Raw genomic sequence first — 20,456 nt, forward strand, 5'->3', positions numbered from 1 at the left:
TGTTCACTGCTGGGTCCCCAGTGCTAAAGAAGTGCCTCAAATAGAATAGGTACTTGATAAATATTTGTTGAATAAAGGGATGCAAGGGCAAGGATTATTTCATTAACTTTCATGTGGAGAGACTGTGGCTCCTCGAGGTGAGGTATTTTACCCTGGGTCAGTCATTAACTAGCAGAGCTGAGATTTGAAACCAGGGATTCCCAGACAGCCCGTCTAGTCCACGCCCGCTCTCCCAGCTCCTCACTTCCGCCCGCTCCTACAAGCTCCGCCCACTTCAGCCTGCGCCATCTCGGAGACTAGTTTGACCCTCGGACGGCCGCCGTAGCGCGTCGCCTCCGTTGCCGTGGGAAACGACCCGGGACCTGGGTGGGAGAAAAGACGTTTCCCGCCGGCGGGAGCTGCGCTTGTGGCGGCAAGGGGAGCTCTGAGGCGGCAGGGATTGGCGTCGCAGCACCATGGCGGACCAGCTTTATCTGGAAAATATAGACGAGTTCGTCACGGACCAGAACAAGATCGTGAGGAGCTAGGACTGGGGAAGGCGGGCGTGCGACGGGGGTCCTGGGCCCAGCGAGGGCGGCGGGGGTCTTGACCCCTCGGCGTGTGTCCTCGTGGGGACCGGCGAAGTGAGAGGGGGGTCCACGCCTCGTGCCTCAGGGCGAGCGAGGACTCGCGGAAGAGGCCCTCTGGCGCGCGCGCAACTCCGCGTCCCTCGAGTGGGCGTGCCCACGCCCCAGGGGCCGTGGAGGTCAGGCGCGGAGGGAGGGGCGTTGGTTGATAATATTTCTAGGGTGTCCCTACACCTATCTGATAAGGTGGTTGGCGTTTAAGTCCCAAGTTTACAGTTGAGGAAATTATGTCTTAACTGGGTTAAGTGACAAGTTGTTGAATCTTCTGACAGTCGGTTTCCTCTTCCTGTAAATTTGGTATGGACACAGGCTTGACCTGCCTCACAGGTTGGAGTAAAGCTCAAGTGAGATGATGGATGTGAATGCACTTTGCAAACCGTGGGTAATTGAGTGCCTGCTGTCAGCTTTGGATCCACATTATTGCATTTAATCTTTACAGTGACCTACCGAGAGTTAGAAAAGGAAGTTGAAGCAGAGGGGCCAAATAATTTCTTTATACAAATAAAGTAAGGATTTATACGAATTAGTAGGGGATAGGCATTTTTCCAACCTAGGTCTGTCTCTTGCTAATGCTTTCTTCTACATCATACTGCCTTTGCCTAACCTATGTAAGTCTTCTAATTATTGGAAACAGCATTTAAAATTGGAAGACTTTGAGAGGAGAGTGATAGGCATGCAAGGAGGCGACAAGTGACAGGAGAGTTCAAGGAAGGATGGAAGGAAGATCAAGGCTTGATGCATTTAGTTCCCAGTCTACCCTCTGATGCAGTATTCATCCACTTCATTCATTCTCTGGCCCCTGCACCGCTGGTGCCCTTTAATGTTTGTTTGTATGGCTGCAACTTTCCTTAGAAGTTTCCAAGTCATACACTTCAAAGAAATCTAGCTTCTGGGTGAATTTGAAGATAATTTTTGGTGGTGGCCCCAAAAAAGGACAGAATGTGAAAAAAAGAGCCTTAGTAAAACAAGGAGTGTGAGAAAAATGAGAGCCCTTTTCTTTCTATGTATATTCAACCTTTCTTTTTAGACTCTTTTGCATTAATTGGTCTGTGAAACAAACTTCTTAGTATTTGTAAGAGAAATCTCTCCATCCTGCCTGCCCAGATGGATCGTTCTTGGCAAACTGGGGTGGCATCTATTGTAATTTATAAAGTGTAATCATCTAAGAGTAGGACCCTTTAGGACCCCCTGGGACTGACCTGCACTCTGGAGTCATCTGATAAAACGTTTAAAAAATTTCTTCTTGCAGGTGACATACAAATGGCTGAGCTATACACTAGGGGTTCACGTCAACCAGGCCAAACAGTAAGTCCAATTTATTACTAATTTTAATCGCATTGGAGTTTTTCGTTTTGCTTTGTTTTTTAGCTTTACAGATGACCTCTAGGTTAGAATTATTATTTTTTTTCTGGAAAAATGGGAAAGCATGCTATTTTTACTACCTTTTACTACTTTTGTTTATTATTTTGGAGATAAGCGGACTTCTACTCAAATGTGTGGTGATACATTTACTGGGTTTATTTGTAACCTTGCCCTCTGGTTAATATCACTTTGTTATATCAAATTTATTAAACAGACTAGCCAGTTCTGTTTATACCTCAGATTTATATGCCTGTTATCTCACATCTTCATTATGTTTTCACACGTGCTCCTTAGGCCCATCTCTGGGTGTTATTGACATACTTCCATAATGAGGTCAACAGGTGTTTTACACAAGCTGTATAACAGTATGAGACGGGAGAACTTAAATAGTTTTTTTAAGTTCACTTAAATAGTGAAACTGAAAAGCGAGTGTTTAGGATGGCATAGAGCATTACCTTTCTTGAATTTGCCATATCACTTTTCCTTGCTGAAACTTATAGTCCAACTTGAGGCCAAAAGGGAGAAACAAACTTTGGAATTAACTTCAAAATTTCTTGACCTGCAAATATGCAGATGTTGTTTATGTCCCAAGAGGAGGAATTGGTGAACAGGCTGAGGGCACATATATTGCGTGAAATACTCATTTAGTTTGTTTTATTCCTGAAGGTAGTCTGATTTTTCCCTATTCCTTGAGTTATAGGAACATTCCATGAGTCTTAGAAAATCCCGGATCTCTAAAATGGGTAGATTTGGCTTTATTTGGATTGCTGTTTGACAGATTTAGGAGTCTGATTTTGACTGTGATGTTTATGCCTTCAAGACCTGAAACTCTTGGCCCAGGAATGGGTTTGGACTGATTTTGACTGAGATTGCTGTTGCTAAGACCGGTCCTGGCCCAAACCCAAGAGGTTCAGGTAATTTTGAGAATGGACACCTGTTAAGAGTAATAATTTGTTGCGGTTATGAACGTTTAAATATAAAATAAGGTAACTATTAGATAAGCCTGTTGGGGTTTAAAAGTGCATGTTGAGGACTGGAGATGAAATAAATTTGCCTGCAATTTTACTGTAGCTACTCTTATTACTTGTAATTTTTATAGAATTAACATACTGTTTAGCCCTGCTTATCTACCAACTTCATCCCATGCCACTCTCTACCTCACTTATACTCTAACCATATTTGCCTTTCTGTTCCTCATATATCCCAAGCCCGTTCTCACCCTGGGACATTTGCACCATTCCCTCTGGCTGGAATGCTCTTCTCCCAGCTGTCCTCATCCTTTAGGTTTCAGCTCCAATTTCACACATTATTTCTTGTAACAGCCCTTCCCTAATGCTCTATTTCAGGTATCCCCACCGCTCCCTAGCTCTCTGTCATATCTTCCTGTTAATTTCTTTCATAATTCTTTTTTTTAAAAACAGCTTTATTGAGATAGAATTTACATACAATACAATTCACCCATTTAAAATGTGCAATTCAGTAGTGTTTAGTATATTCACAGTTGTGCAGTCATCGCTGCAATTAATTTTAGAACATTTTCATCACCCCAAAAAGAAACCCTGTATCCATGAACAGTCACTCACCATTTTCCCCCTATTCCGGTCCCACCCCCCGCACCTCCCTCCAGCATTAGGCAGCCACTAATATACTCTGTCTGTAGATTAGCCTATCCTGGACATTTCGTATAAATGGCATCATACAATATGTAATCTTGTGTGTGTGATTTCTTTCACTTAGCATAATATTTTTAAGGTTTGTCCATGTTATAGCATGTAGCAGTAGCCCTTCACTCCTTTTTAGGGCTGAATAATATTTCATTACATGGTGTATTAGTCTTCTAGGGCTGCCATAAAAGAATACTACAAACTCGGTGGCTTAAAACAACAGAAATTTATTGTCTCGCAGTTCTGGAGGCTAGAACTCTGAAATTAAGGTGTTAGCAAGGCCATACTCCCTCTGAAACCTTCGTAGAGGAGAATCCTTCCTTGCTTCTTCCTAGCAATCTTTGCTGACAGTCTTTGGCGTTCCATGGCTTTTAGCTGCATAACCCCAGTATCTGCCTTTGTTGTCACATGATATTCTCCCTGTGTGTCTATATCTTCACATAGCCATTTCATAAGGATACCGGTCAGATTAGATTAGGAGTCCACCCTACTCCGGTATGACCTCATCTTAGCTAATTACATCTGCAATGATCCTACTCCAAATAAGGTCACATTGAAGTACTGGCTGTTAGAACTTCAGCCTATCTTTTTGGGGGAACACAATTCAACCCATAACATATAGATACACCATATTTTGTTTATCCTTCGTCAATTGATGGACATTTGGATTGTTTCCACCTTTTGGATATTATGAATAATGCTGCTAAGAACGTTTGTGTACAAGTTTTTGTGTGGACGTGTGTTTTCGATTCTCTTGGGTATATACCTAGGATTGGAATTTCTGGGTCATATGTAACATTTTGAGGAACTGACCAGCTGTTTTTCAAAAGTGGCTACACTATTTTACAATCCCACTAGCAAGGTATGAGGTTTCCAATTTCTCTATGTTCTTATCAACTCTTTATTGTCTTTTATTTTAGCCATTCTAGTGGGTGTGAAGTGATATTATGGTTTTGATTTGCATTTCTGTAATGACTAATGATGTTGATCATCTTTTCATGTGCTTATTAGCCATTTGTATATCTTCTTTGGAGAAGATTCACTTCAGATCCTTTGCTCATTTTTTCATTGAGTTGTGTTTTTATTGTTGAGATGTTAAGTGTTCTCATATATTCTGGGTACAAGACCCTGATCAGATACATGATTTGCAAAAATTTTCTCGCATTCTGTAGGTTGTCTTTGCTCTTGCTTGTCTTGCACTTCACCTTTTGAAGCGCGAATGTTCTTATTGTTGATGAAGGCCAATTTCTTTCTTTTTTCTTTTGTTGCTTGTGCGTTTTATATAGTTATCTATGAAGGCTCTGCCTAACTCAAGGTTGTGAAGATTTACTTCTGTGTTTCTTCTAAGAGTTTTGTGGTTTTAGCTCTTACGTCAATAATTATCACTATATTTAAGGCTTCTATGTATTGCCTGCTTGCAAAGATAGTAAAAATGCTTCAGGGGCCCAGCCCCGTGGCCCAGTGGTTCAAGTTCCATGCACTCTGCTTTGGTGGCCTGGATTTGCAGGTTCCATCCGAGGCGCGGACGTACTCCACTCACCAGCCACGCTGTGGAGGTGTCCCCCATACAAAAAAAATAGAGGAGGATTGGCACAGATGTTAGCTCAGGGCTAATCTTCCTCAAGCCAAAAAGAGAGGAGGACTGGCAGTGGATGTTAGCTCAGGGCGAATCTTCCTCAGGAAAAAAAAAATGGCTTCAGTCCTCACAATAAGAGTACACTGTAGTTTTCAAATCAGGTGTTGGCTCAAGCCAATTTTAAATAAAGCACTAAAATGGGTAAATAGTCACTATTTCTTCCAGGAATCATTTTGTATGTAGTGTAAGGAAAGGGTCCAACTTCATTCTTTTGTATGTTGATATCCAGTTGTTCCAACACTTTATAATTCTTACTACTATCTGACATTTTCTTGCTTATTGTTTGTCCCACCCACTAGAATATAAGCTCCATGAAGTCAGGGAACATAGTTATCAAGTTCACCACTGTTCTGGTTACTATTGCTATGTAACAAATTACCCCAAAATTTAGCAGCTTGAAACAAACATTTTATTATGTTCATAGATTCTTTTGGTTTGGAATTTGGGCAGGGCACAGTGAGAATGGTTTATCTCTGCTCCATAATGTCTGGTACCTCAGCTGGAAAGCCTCAGTGGCTGGAGCCTGATCATCTGTAGGCATCTTTATGCGCATGTCTGGCAGTTGATGCTGGCCATCAGCTGGGACTTCAGCTGGGGCTATTGACCAGTTATTGCATATGTTCTGTTTATATGGTCTGGGCTTCCTAAGAACATGGCTTCTTTAGGTAGTCAGACTTCTTAACACAGCAGTTCGGGACTCCAAAAGCTAGTGCTCCAGCATAAGGCAGAAGCTGATTGCCTTTTCTGACTAGCCTCAGAAGTCAAGCCTGCTTCATTCTTTTGGTTAAAGTGAATCACTAGCCCTCCCGAATTTAATCCCACTCCACTTCTCTCTGAGAAGATGTCATAGAGCATGTGAGATGGGAAGTGTTGTTGCAGCCATCTTTGTGAAATACAGTATCCACAATTGTATCTTCAGCACCTTACTTGTAATAGGTGCCAATAAACATTTGTTGAAGAAGTACTAAGCATTATAGTAGATACTTTCCCAAGCGTTTGTCTCACATAATCTTTATAACAATCCAATGTGATGGATGTTATCAACTTCTTTTAACAGATGAAAAAATTGAGACAGCGTCCATCACTGTTTTTTTTTTACTTATAGTGGAAGCATTTAAAATATCACTGTGACTGGGCATGGTTGTTACTGATTTGCTTGGATTCATTAAAGAAGTATTTTTTCAGTTCTTACTATATTTTTAGCATTATTTTAGGCTCTGTCATAGAACAGCAAATCTGACAGACAAGGTCTTTCCCTTCATTGACTTAAACAAGTAATTTTAGGTTGTAAAAATGCTGCGAGGGAATTAAACTAGGTTAGGGAAGGCAGTATAGACTATACTCTGTTTTCATCCTGGGGAAAATTATGGGTAGAACTGATCAGGAGGAAAAATAATGAATTAAAATGAGAAGAATAGTTAATTGCGTTTGTAAGAAGTGCATCTTGTAAGAAGTCATGTGTTGTCATTCATATTTAAGAATATTTTGCATATTTTGTTGGTAAAAATAAAATGTTTGGTATGATCAAATTAGGTAAACATGTCCTAGAGACTCAACAGATATGCAGAAATTATTTTTGTAAAAAAGTTTGTGCAGGGGCTGGCCCAGTGGCATAGTGGTTGAGTTTGCACGCTCTGCTTCAGCGGTCTGGGGTTCGCAGGTTCAGATCCCAGGCAGGAACCTGTGCACCGCTTGTCAAGCTATGCTGTGGCAGGCGTCCCACATATAAAGTAGAGGAAGATGGGCATGGATGTTAGCTGAGGGCCAGTCTTCCCCAGCAAAAAGAGGAGGATTGGCAACAGATGTTAGCTCAAGGGTTAATCTTCCTCACCAGAAGAAAAAAAAAAATTTTGTGCAGTTTTGACCTTCTTGTTAATGTAAAAGAGAACTGGGTTGATTTGGGGAGACAAGCGCATAAGGGACAATGACTGTGGTGATACAGGCAAGATGATGAGTTGTGGATAAAAGACAATGCATTTAGCCAGCGAGCTTGAGACTATCTTGGGCAGGGTACCTGCCTATCATTTCTTCTACTAGCATGGTCCTAACTAGCATAAGTAAACCGAGATATTCGTGAAACTGTATTACCTTATCTTTCCTAACATAATTGCTGCATGGAAGGAAACACTAAAGAGAATAAGATGGAGAAATCAACAGAAATTCTGAATAGGGCTCAAGGAGCTTATAGTCTAGTGGGGATGGCAGATATATAAACTGACTAGTTAGAATACAGTGTGGTAAGTGCTATAATAACAGATAAAGGATAGGTTCTGTTAGAACTTAGAAGGCAGGGGTGCCCTGCTTTCCTGGTGCTGTTACGGAAGGCTTCACATAGGAGGTGATAAATGAGCTGCTAGCTTGATGAGGAGTTAGGTGGATGAGGTTTAAGAAGAGCATTCCAGGCAGAAGGAGGGGCATACAAAGAAGCAAGAGGAATTGCAGAATGTTTCATGAGGCTGAAAATTGTGTGAGTATGGGAGAATGGGGAGAGATACAGGGGCCAGAACAAGAAGAGTCTTACATGTCATTGCTAGGGAGTGGGAGTTGATCCTTAGGGGATGGGGAGCTGTTGAATACTTTTGAACAAGGAATAATACTTCAGACAAGAATATTCAACTACCTTTTCAACATTACTTAATGACTAATAGGCATCTCAGATTTAACATGCCCCAAAACCTAACTCCCAATTTCTCCTCCCAACACCTGCCTCTCCTGCCTGTCCCCATCTCAGTGAATGACACCTTTATTCTTTGAGTTGTTTAGTCCAGTAATCCTTGGCTCCTCTTTTTCTCATACCCCACAATCAGTCCATCAGCAAATCCTGTTGAATTACCCAGAATTCATCCAGTAATTACTATTTCCATTGCTACCACCCTAATCTCAGTCACCATCCTCTCTAGCCTGGATTACTGCAGTAGCCTCCCAACTGGTCTCCCTGCTTCCTCCCTTGCCCCTCAACAGTACATTCTCCACACAGCAGTCAGGAATCCTTGTAAAAGGTGAGATCATGTTATTTCTGCTCTAAACCTTCTAATGATTTCCTTGCTGAAAGCCGTACACAGGGCCACTAAGCTGTATGTGTCTGGCGCTTGGCTCTCTCTCCCCTACCACTCTTCCTTACTCAGCACACTTGCCCCTTTTCTATTCCTTGGACCTTGCTTACATTCCTGCCTCAGAACCTTTGCATTTGCTGTTCTCTCTGCCTGGAACATTCTTCCCCAAGATATCCACATTGGTGGCTCCATGACTTCCTGCAGGACTCTGCTCATGAGGCCTTCCCTAATCACCTTATATAAAATAGCAAAACTTCTTCTTAGGTGCTCTCTATTCTTCTTACCTTTATTTTTTTTCCCTACAGATTTACTACCATGTGACGTATATTTACTTGTTTGTTTATTGTTTGTCTGTCTTTTCTACAATATAAGCTCTAAAAGAGTAGGAACTGACTACTTTGCTCACTGCCCTGTCCCCAAAGCATAGCACATGAAGTAGCCACTCAGCAAAGTTTTGTTGACAGAATGACTTGATTTGCATTTTTAAAACTTCAACGAGGAAGCCTTGTGGATAATGACTGGGAAGGGGGTGGGTGTGGGGGCAACTGACACTTGGAATTAAAATAGTCCAGTCAAGAGATTTGGAGGGCAAGGAGTCAAGAATTACTTGGGAGGGAGAACTGAGGAGATTTGGCAACTCACTGGATAAGGAGAAGTGAAAGATAATGACTACCAGATTTCTGGCTTGGGTGGTTTGAGTAAATGATGTTGTTGTCGAGAATAAATGAAGCCTCTGGGATGAATGAAATAGACCAACCATCCCGGTGTGCCCAGGACCGTCGGTTTTAGCACTTAAAGTCCATGCCGCAGGAAACCCCTCACATGCAGGCAAACCAGATGGTTGGTCACTCTGATATATAGAGTGAAAAGATAGCTGAAGACAGAACCCCAACAGTACAGAAAAGGAAGAAGCAGTCAAGTCTGTGCAGGAAGTGGAGCAGAGGCAGTTAGAGGGGTAGCAGGAGACCCAGTGGGGCATGGGATCACGGAAGCTAAGAGAGTGCATGCCTCAAGAAGAGAGTGGTCAACAGTGTAGGTTGAGTTTCCCTTGGAATTTTTGAGTTTCTAGCTGTTCTTGGGAAAAGTATGACATGTTATATAGGCTTAGTATATGTTTCTTGAAATAAAAGACACAAATGATATGTCTTTTTTGTTGTTTTTGTTCAACAGTAAAGTTATTAAGGGGAGCCAAGTTCTGATACTAGCTGGATCTAAAGGATAAAAATGAATTTAGGGATGTTACTAAAAGCAACATTATTTTTACATTGAGTGTTTGGCAATGTCAGGTTAGTGAATGCTTTGAATATTGGGCATTGTGAGTAAGCTGTTACATTCTGCATTTCTGAAACAGCGTTGAATCTGAATGATCATAAAATTGGAATTTCAGAGCTGGACACTTGTGATCATCTACATAGTAGTTCTTCATGTTTTCGAGTCTTTTGAGAATCTACTGAAACCCCTGAACTGTCTCCCCACAAAAAAATACATACATTTTGCTTGCAATTTTGGGGGTGGAGATGGCCACATGAATCCCAGATTAAGAGAATCAGTGATCTAGTACAGCCCTCCCATTTTAAATCTCAGGAAATTAAGAGGCCTAGAAAAATTAACTTACCTAGGATCACATAGCTAGAGAGTGACTGAACTTATTCTTGATTCATTGTTCTGTCCATTATATGTCATTGCCGTTGTTTTAATGCGGGTTCAGTTCCTCTTGACCTGTTATTAGATTTTTTTTATTTCAGTGTCACTGTGCCAGCTCAATACAAGTTGACTCCTATGTCCCATCTAAAATCCATCTTTTTTTAACCCTCTATCCATAGACTGAACAAAAATATTCTGTAGAAAATTTGGACTGTTCTATTTAATATATCTAACTTTTAAGTCACAAATTAAGAGTTGATGAGGTAAACTCTTAGTGATGACTTACTTGTGCCTTTTATTTGGAACAGGATGCTGTATGATTATGTTGAAAGGAAGCGAAAGGAAAATTCAGGAGCCCAACTGCATGTCACCTATTTAGTGTCTGGCAGTCTCATTCAGAATGGACATTCCGTAAGTTCTCAGAATCTTATAATAAGCTTAAATGTGTTTGAGCTGTAAACCGTGGTATATAACATAACACAAGGAGGAAAAAAAAAATCAAGATTTATTTAGTATTATGGAAGTTTTAAAAAGCTACTTGAAGATGATGATGATTTTGGATTTTTAGACTAAACCTAAAACTCTGAGAAGTTTGGGTAATATCTTGGGTGTGATGCAGAGACTATGTCATCAGTTTTCCTAGGCAACGAGACATTAGGACACTGCTTCTGTTATTCTTCTTTCTTCCTCTTGCAGGTATATTGGGGACAATGGTGATTAATTTCCAGCCTGTTCAAATGTCAAGCCACAAACTCAGGTGTTCAGAAAGTACAACTTTATTTTTTTAAACTGAACTTGATTTTAATTTGAGCTCTCATTTTGGTAGGCTTATGTCTAAGTGGCTGAAGGATGGGGGTGTTGGCAGGGGTCTGAGCTAATGCAGTGAAGAGGCATGATCTAGGAACATCTTTATTCTCATGTATTTTTTTATAGTCCCATCTGGTATCTTGTCATCCATCAACACATGTCACTGCTGCATTGTCATCATCCTGGCCACGAAGCTTTCTCAGGTCTGCTGACTTTCTCTTAGCTACTTCCATGTCCCTCTCAGTAGCACAGGGATCAGTTTACCACTCCCATGCCTTGGTGGGTACCAGAAGCTCTGCACAGATAACTCGTTCCTTCTGCTGCACCAGACTGATCCTTGGGAACTTTGATAATTCCTCTTCTCTGGCTTCTCCCTAAAAGTAAGGCACACCTCATCTGTTTTCGCTTCCCCAAACCTCTTATCTCCCACCACCACCACCACTAGCCCCAAGGAACTTAGCCCAAGGATCAGAGCTCCTTCTCAGAGATGCACTAATATGTTTTCCTCTTCCCTTTTCACTTTCCCTCAGACTCATAAGTTCAGAAGCCTGATTTATCAGAATATTCACTGGATTTGCCTTGTAGCAGTAGAGTCCCAAGCATGTGAGATTTAAAACTGGCATGACAATATAGTAATTTACAAGGAGAAACAAAACTGCTAGAGGGATCAGATCCTTATATTTTCTGACCAGCATATTCTTTCCTTGTTGGTAAGCTATTTGGCCAGCCAGGTAATAATCGAGATATTTGCATGTGTAGATAGTCAGATGCCATTATCCATCTGAAACACAAAATCAAGCAGACCTGATTCATTTGCTCTCAGAAGTAAACATGCCATCAGAATCCTCTCCCTGTATGGCTCTTGAATGGATACTGCTGAAGTTTGCATCTGAATGTCTTCTTTCCTTTTGTTTCTACAGTTAACTAGCCCCCTTCTATTTCTTTCTTTAGTTTAGTCAATGCTAGCCTTAGTCAGTTCTTTACCTGGGATTCATTGTGTTCCTCTAAAGTAGTGGTTTTCATTCTTTTTCTGGTCACTGATTCCTTTGAGAATCTGAAAGAAAAATGCATATATTGACATATTCATAAACTTTTGAGTGTTAACACATCTTCTGGAACAGGGTCCAAGGTTAAGAATTTATGTTTTAAGATAAAGTTGTAGATTTTTATTCTAACTCGTATGACAGAAGTTCTTAATTTCGGATCCTTGGATGGTCTTTGGGGTTGGTCTTCAGGGTTCAGGGGATTCTTGGATGAACTCCTGAAAGGCATTCAAATTGTGTTCCTCAGTGCATTTTTTGAGACCGTTTTTCAAAATGATGTGTAATCCATAATCATTTAAAAATTTCAATGCTGTGGTTTGCTCATAGAAGTCCTTCTGTTTCTAGATTTGAGGGCATTTAAATTTTGCCCACCTTTTTTAAAGCAGCAGAATGCTTTTTCAAATGAAATCTTAATCAGAATCCATTAGGATTTTATATAAAATATATCATATAAGATAAAATTATTATATAAAATATGTATTTATTTTATATTAAAAATATATATTTAATATAAAAATATATATTTTATATATTAATATAAAATATATTGAGTAAGGTTGCTGTGGTTGAAGTGGTTGTGAGAATTTTGGAGCCCTGTACTCACCCTCCTCACAGCCCCATAGGGCAGCTCTCTGGAACCCTATAGAATTACTGACCAAGTGTAGATGCTTACCCATGGTTTTTGTCTTAGAGAGAGCCCTCCTAAGGAAAGGCAGATTATTAAGCATAATATCAGGGGGAGGTTTTGTTCTTGTTCCTTCTAATTTCTTTTTTAAGTTTTAAGTGTTTCTAGAAAGAAAAAAGACATTATAGACCTTGTATGGATTTTTTTAAATATAAATAATTTTTATTTTTCCAATGATCATTATTATGGTGAAAATGTTTAACAATAGTACATAGAAAGTAAAAGCTTCCTAATCTCGTCCTGAAGAGTCTTTCAGAGAATTATGTGAAAATTTCAAGGGAATGTTTGGTTGATTCTCTTTTTGTGATGTTAGAGGTTGTCAGCCTGATCCATCCTTTAAGGTTACCATTAGCTTTTCATCTAATGATTTTAGCTGAGATTGATTTTTATCATTGACTAGATCTTTAATTCACTAGGAGTTACAAAATTGTGATGTTCTAATTCTGTCACTCCTTCTGGATTTATTGGCTGGAATTTTTCTATAAAGAACTTTCTCTCATCAACTAGCCATATTTCTCCTTTTTCTTTAACTGCTAAAAAACTCAGGGGGCTTGTCCCCAGCCAGGCTCTGGGTTTGTGGATGCTGAACTTACTCCTGTGTCCACCTTAACAGGAACCCACTGAATCAGAACTCTGCTCTGGTCTGTGTTGTTTTAGCACGAGCAAACTGGCGTTTCCACTGTGTCGTTTTTATGCGTTTTCAGTATCCCCTGAGGCAGCATTTAACCGCACTGAACTATCTGGGCTGTCCAGATTTTTTTCCTGAGGGTAACAATTATTGTTTTTAGGGCTGTTATTACGAAGTTACATAGGTTTGAGTGCTTAGTTCCTAATGCTGTTTTTCTCATAAGCTCTGTAATTTTTATTGTACAGTTTTGCAAAACATGACCTTTTTAGGAATGCCTGTTCTTTGTTTTTTTTTTTAAAGAGAAAACACATTATGAAAACACTAATATTCCCAGTTTAAATTTACAATTACGTTAAAAAAAACTTATTTGATTTTATATTGCTCTTTTCTCTTATGTTGTAAATTTTGGTGGTTCCTAAGATTAACATAAATATGTATTTGCTTTAGCTAAATATTAGAGGTTTAGAAAAGCAAAACCAATATTTTTACTAACAATATGATTATTGAAAACAGTTTCAAATTTCTGTGCAGTTCTTTTTGTCTGTAGGATACAAATATAAATATAAAGGGGATGCACTACTAGGGATGCACAATCAGGCTGTGTTTTAGAATCACTTGAAATAATTTCTCTCTGTGGTTAAGCCACCAACTCAGTATCTAGTTAAATTCAATATTTTCCCCACTTTCACTTTTTAGGTTCCCTCCGTTCCCTTACAGGTAACTATTTTTATTAGTTTTGCGTTCTTCTTTCATTGTTTTTGTTGTTATATATATTTTTAATATAAGCAAATATATATTTGTATTACTCCCCTTTCTTAGATAAAAGTTTTTGTACTTTACACCCTGTTTTGCACTTTTGCTTTGTTTTTGCTTAGCAGTAGATCCTTAGCATCACTCCATAGCAGTTATAGAAATATTCCTCATTCCTTGTTACAGCCACATGATACTACCTTGACAGATATTCCTTAGTTTATTCAGCAGTTCCTTATTGATAGTTATTTGAGTTATTTACAATCTTTGGCTATTACAAATAATGCTACAGTGAATAGCTCAGTGGATATGTGTTTTGTCTATTTTTGCCAGTGTGTTTTAGGGTTACATTCCTAGAAGTAGGGTGCATATGTACTTTGTTGGGTATTGCCAAATACCTCTATTTTTCATTCCCACCAGCAATGTCCAAGAGTACCTGTTTCCACACAGCACATGTTGTCGTATGTTTCAGGGTCATTTGCATTTCTTTTTCTGTGAACTGTCTGTTCACATCTCTTGCCCATTTTTCTAAAGGATTGTTCGTCTTTGTTTTCTCTGTTGTAGAAGCTATATATTAACCCTTTGTGATATAATTTGCAGATATTTTTCCTACTTTATCACTTGTCTTCGTACTTTGCTTAAAGTGGGTTTTTTTGGTCATCTAAAAGTTATTTGTTAGTTTTTAGGGATTATTTCAGTTATTTCTGGGTTTTGAATTATTGTTAGGAAACTTTTCCTCATTCTCAGGTTATATCAGTTTATAGAAGAATTCAAGCATATTTTCTTTCTGTGCGTATATGGTTTCATTCTTTACATTTAGATCTCCAATCCATTTAGAATTTATTCTGTTGTATGGCGTGAGAGATCCAATTTTTATCTGGGTCCATATGATTCTACAGTAACTCTCATTACATCACTTACTAAAAAGTCCTCTTTTCCTCATGCTGATTTGAGATGCTGGTTTTTTTTTTTATTGTATTGATATCGATATTCTATCATTTTCCTTAACCTGATTGAGAAATTTTAAAGCAAGCAAGTTAAAAATGAATCTGACTTTATTAAAATATAGCATATATTTTCAGGGTTATCTAATGTTCCTAATTTCACATCCAAGTGCAATTGAATTATTGGCAAGGAAACTTTAAAATTGCAAATTGTACTGCATTAAACAGTAATGAAGTGTTATTTCCTTACAGTGCCACAAGGTTGCAGTAGTGAGAGAAGATAAATTGGAAGGTAAGTGTTATAGTGATTTAGCAAGTTTTTCCTCTTATGGCATCAATGTAAGCACAATAAAAAATCTGCCCCTAACATCTCATATAATATATGTAGCTGTTTAACTGAAGAGCCATATATTCCTTTTATTAGTAGTTTCTGAAACATGTTAAAATATGATACTACATCTGCCTAACTTCCCATTTTTAAAGCCAATAGCTGCTGACATTAATAAAGTACTTTTATCACAAGATTTCAAAACCTGTGACAGATGTGCAAAAACTCTCATGAATGCCATATGGGACACCTCATCAACTGTAAAAAGACAGTTGTCTCTGAATACTGTGTTGTGTTCCATAACATATTTTTTTTTTGGTGAGGAAGATTAGCCGTGAGCTAACATCTGTTGCCAATTCTCCTCTTTTTGCTGAGGAAGATTGGCTAACATCCGTGTCCATCTTCCTCCACTTTATATGTGGGATGCCACCACAGCATGGCTTGATAAGCGGTGCCTAGGTCCGCTCCCAGGATCTGAACCTGTGAACCCCAGGCCGCTGAAGCAGAGCTTGTGAACTTAACCACTATGCCACTGTCCTGGCCCCCATGACAATTTTTTTAGGAAAAAAATTAAAGAATGCTTTTCTAAAGTCAGAAAGACTTAATATAACTTCTGAATTAAATTTTTCCACCTATTTCAAGACTATTAATGCTACTGTTCTATTTTTTAAAAACCAGTTCAAAGGAATTTTATAACAGCTGGGGTGCATGTGATCTTGGACCTATGTCTCAAGGCAAAACCTGCACTGTCATACTTTGCATATAAAGACTCCTGCTAGTGGAGTCGTTTCTTACAAATTAACTTTGAAATATTCAAGGTGGTAGAAATGTCCATTGTTTTGTTTCTGAGTTCCCACTGTGGTAGGCAAAGCAAGATTTATTCATTCACTACATACATAGTGAGCATCTACTCTGTCAAGCTGTGTGCTAGGCACTGGAGCCTTGGAACAAGTTAGGCACAGTCCCTTCCTTCAAGGAACCTAAAATTTATTCTTGTGATGTTCTATGTTTTTTCTCTGCAGACTTATCTGGTTAGTAGTATTTTTGTTATAGAGTTGCTTTTTCTAAACTAAAATTGAATTACGTAAGTGAGTCTTCTCAGATAGAAATGACTTATTCCGTAATTATGTGCTAGAGTGTAATATTCTTTCCTGACTGAAAAAAAAAGAACATCATGGCCGTCATCAATCATTTATTAATATTTACTGAGTGTCCACTGGATGAGTGATACCCTCACAGGTGCTGTACTTAGAACTGACTCACCACCACCTACCTTGTCATAATGTCCCCATCACAGACAGAAGAGTTGATGTTGTACCGTATATGTAGCTATTTGGCCTGTTAGAGCTTTTTGGACCACCACAGATTGCAAATGGTTTTAATGCAGAAGGGTTTCTTGTTAAAGTCCCCACATGCTATGAAGTTTGTGTATTAACAGACTGCTTTTCCTGTTGACTTGTAGCAGTGAAGTCCAAGCTAGCTGTGACTGCCAGCATCCATGTGTACAGCATCCAGAAAGCCATGCTAAAGGACAGTGGGCCTCTGTTCAATACCGACTATGACATCCTTAAAAGCAACTTGCAGAACTGCAGCAAGTGAGCTCCTTAATGTTCCTTGTGGGCTTCTTTACGAATTGATTTTGTAAGATGTTTACACAGTGGCTGCCTCTTAAGAGTGAATGCCAAGTTTAGTAAAACCCCATTTATCTTGCAGTAAGACACATGCCTGGTTTTATTAGTACATCATAAGGTAAAAAATAGCAGCCACAACCCATATTGAAAACTCCAGTGGACTCCCCATAAATCTATTTCTCATATATTTATCCTGTCACTGCCACCAGAAATGTTTATTGTGCCCCTTCGTTACTCCCTTACCCCAGTCTCTGCTTGTCTAAATCTTACCCATCCTTCAAGAACCAGTTTAAATGTTGTCCTCCAGAAAACTATTCCTAATTTGATATCCCTCTACCTTCCATCTAAAAGCAGTTATCTTCCACAGCCAGGATCAGATCTTGTTCATCTTTTGTATCTTTCACAGCACAGAGAGGCAATGGACTATAATGCATGTGCTTTTTGGAAATTGATGATTATGGGCTTGAGTCGTGGCTTTGCTGCTTAATAGCCCAGTGGCTTTGCACAAATTACCTCAACTCTTTGAGCTTTGGGTTTTTCATCTTTAAATTGGATGTAATAATGCCTACTTAGTGGAGTTTTTTTGAGGGTTCAGGACAGTTCTCTAGACATATATTGAGCACCTACTACTTTGACAGGTACTAAGCAAGACAATTTGAATTCATTCAACAAAGATCTGATGAGTACCCGTGACATGCCACACATTATAGAGTGCATATAGCCCAGTCCTGCTTATGGAACTGCTGCTCCTATGGGAGGCAATTACAATACAGTGTGACAACGCTATAATAGGAGTAATAGTGGGGGATGATGTTGAGGGGCATTCATCCCTCGCTTTTGGTGGGGGTAGAGTGTGGAGGCAAGACAGAGAAGGCTTCTTGAAGGGTATAACATCTAGAGTGAGACCTGAAGGCCTGGCAGAAGTAGCCAGTCAAAGGAGAAGTGAGAGAGTAAGGACAGAGCTGAGAGAAAACGTGGTGCTTGTGCGGAACCACGGTAGTCTTCTATGGCTGGAACTTAGAGTAAGGGGTAGGACATAATGAGATATAAGACTTAAGTAGGAGTCAGAGTCTATGCTTTGACTACTAGGATAAGGAGTTGAGACTTTATTCTGAGGGCATTTGGGAGCCACTGAAGATTTTGAAGCAGGTGAGTGAAATGATCAGAATTGCGTTATAGAAAGATCACTCTCGCAATGGTGAAGACAGATCAGAGGGAATAATCTGGAGGCAAGGCCACCAGGAAGGAGAAATATTACAGTGATTCAGGGTAGAGGTGACAGTTATCTGAAGTATAGTAGTAGTGTTGGGGATGGGGAAGTATGAGGGTTAAAGAGTCATACCGTCAAAACCTGGATGTTGTGGAAGTGGTTGGGGTCCAGGAGTGTGTGTGTCGGGGAGGAGGGGTGTTGATGGTGCTGAGGATGATGGCCATGTTTCTGAGTTGGGCAGCTGGATGAATGATGGTGCTATCACTAAGAAAGAGAATATATGAGATGGAGCAGGCTTTGGGAGAGAGGAAAAAAATGATAATTGTGTTGGGACATGTTGAGTTTGAGAAGCCTGTGGGGAGTCCAAGTGGAGCTTCCTTTGCAATAGATAGGTGAGTCTAGAACTAAGGAGAGAAATCTGGGGTGAAGATAGAGATTTTGGGATCAGAAAAAGTAGGTAATTAATTGGGCCACAGCAGTAGATACAGTCATGCAGAGAGAATGTATAGAATGAAAGAAGGGTGGAAACTAAAACTCTGGGCCACAGTTACTAGCTGTGTATCCTTGGGCAAATTATTTAACCTCTCTGTGCTTTAGTTTCCTCATCAGTAAAATGAAGCTAGCAGTTGTACCAACCTCGCAGAGTTGTAGAGAATTAAATGAATTAATATATGTAAAGCACTTACAACAGTGCTTGCCACATAGTAAGCACTACTTAAGTGATAATCATTTTTTAAGGGACAGGCAGAAAAAGAGAGGCCTAAGAGGGAGTGGTGAGAAATAAGAGGACAATCAGGAGAATATATGGGATTTTAAAAGCTAAGGAAAGAGTTTCAAAAAGGAGGGACTGGTTGACAGTGTCAGACCTTGCTGAGAAGCTAAATAAAATAGGAACTGGAATGTGTCCATTGGATTTAGTGACAGCTTTGGTAAGCATTTTCAGTGGAGTAACCAGATTCTGGTCAGCTGAGTAAATGGGGACATGAGGAAGTGAGACAGCAAAAATGGACAACTTTTTGCAGGAAATTTGACTGTAAAATGGAGGAAAAAGAGAGAGGTAGCTAAAGAGGAATTGGGACTAAGGGAGTATATATACATTTTTAAAGTTGAGAATGCCTTGAACTTGTATTGTTGGGGAAGAGCCATAAAAGAGGAAATGGTTAAAGATACTGGGGGAGATGGGATAACTGACAGAGCCAGGTCTTTGAGGAGAAATAGATATAGAATTGCCAAACATAGTTTCTGTAAGTTCCAAGAGAATAGGGACTATGTCTATTTTGTTAACCACTGTATACCCAAAATGGTGCCTGGCAAATGGTAAGCATTCAGTAAATAATTGTTGAGTGAATTAATGATAGACATTAGTTGTTTTTTTCTTTAGCTCAAAAGCTTGAGTGTAATAGGGCTGCAAATATTTATTAAAATATTTATTAAATAAAATATTATTAAATAAATAAATATAGCTAAAGAGTAATAATTTATGAGTCTGATGTCTTTTAGGGAAGGATTACAAGAAAACATGAACACCCTGGTATGTTTATGTAAATTATATTCCTAGATTTCAAAAATAATTTGTATTAAAATCTAGTAGTAAAAATCTAGATTTTTAGAGCTTGTGGCATGTCAAGCTCTAAAAATCAATTCTTCTGTTGTATCTAGCAAATAAGCAAATGAGAATAAAAGTGACTCAAAAGTTCAAAATGAAGTTTGCACAGGGATCGCTAAAATAAACATGGCAAGTAGAAATGTGGTAATAGGAAGCCCTTTAATGAAACTTTACTTAAATACTAAATTATCCTCAGTAGAACTGTGAAGAATTTATCTCCAGTAAAGAAGTTTGTATTTGGTTCTGAGAATTATAGGCCAACTGAGATCTGACTCATTGTTTCGTGTGTTTTAAGAAGTGCTGTGACAGGAAGAAAGTTGAAATTTTAGGACTGAGCAGATTCTTCTCTCTTCGGACGTGTTCCCAGCCTAACTGGTCTCTTCCTCATTGCCAGTTCCTGGTCCTGACCCTAAGGTGTGGAATGTAGACCAAATGGAGAAAGAGTTGTCTTGGGGCCAACTTTAGATGTTGACAATGAAATAAAACATTGCTCTTTTCTTTGTACATGGAGGCACTGCAAAGCCAGAGAGGAAGAGTGGTGGGTGAAAGGAAATGACTTCCGTCTGTTCTTAACTCCGATGCACAAAATATTTGTGTTAATGTAGGGTTTTCTGATGTGGGCCATAATAAATCAGTGGAAGATTTTTGGAGCTGTAGACTCTGGCTTTGGGGCTACTTAGTCTAAAATTACTTCTGAAATTAAATGATTTATCATGAAGTTTTTTCTTAGGCCATTTATTCTAGGGGTTAATCTCGAAGTTATGCCCTGTTGATCTCTAAGATAATTGCTATCACCACATAGTTTCTTAACCGCCATCTTCTCTCACCCCAAGTTGAGG

General features: G+C 39.3%; 1 protein-coding gene across 3 annotated transcripts in view; it reads left to right on the top strand.

The window, feature by feature from the left end:
- Window positions 1–309: 309 nt before the first annotated feature.
- The window catches only part of POLD3 (DNA polymerase delta 3, accessory subunit), a 42,731-nt gene continuing 22,584 nt past the window's right edge, over window positions 310–20,456 (top strand). The window contains exons 1-6 of one of the 3 annotated variants that reach the window (XM_087433453.1): window positions 310–515; window positions 1,876–1,931; window positions 10,294–10,396; window positions 13,845–13,865; window positions 15,095–15,134; window positions 16,633–16,765. In XM_087433453.1, the coding sequence (XP_087289579.1) occupies window positions 456–515; window positions 1,876–1,931; window positions 10,294–10,396; window positions 13,845–13,865; window positions 15,095–15,134; window positions 16,633–16,765 (413 nt within the window). In that variant the 5' untranslated portion in view covers window positions 310–455. The remainder of the gene's footprint in view (window positions 516–1,875; window positions 1,932–10,293; window positions 10,397–13,844; window positions 13,866–15,094; window positions 15,135–16,632; window positions 16,766–20,456) is intronic. The other 2 variants (XM_087433452.1, XM_004433991.3) reach the window with 2 other exon arrangements.

Source organism: Ceratotherium simum, chromosome 7, assembly GCF_057802395.1.
Source record: "Ceratotherium simum simum isolate JZ-2026a chromosome 7, ASM5780239v1, whole genome shotgun sequence".
In the NCBI taxonomy this organism is placed as follows: Eukaryota; Metazoa; Chordata; class Mammalia; order Perissodactyla; family Rhinocerotidae; genus Ceratotherium; species Ceratotherium simum.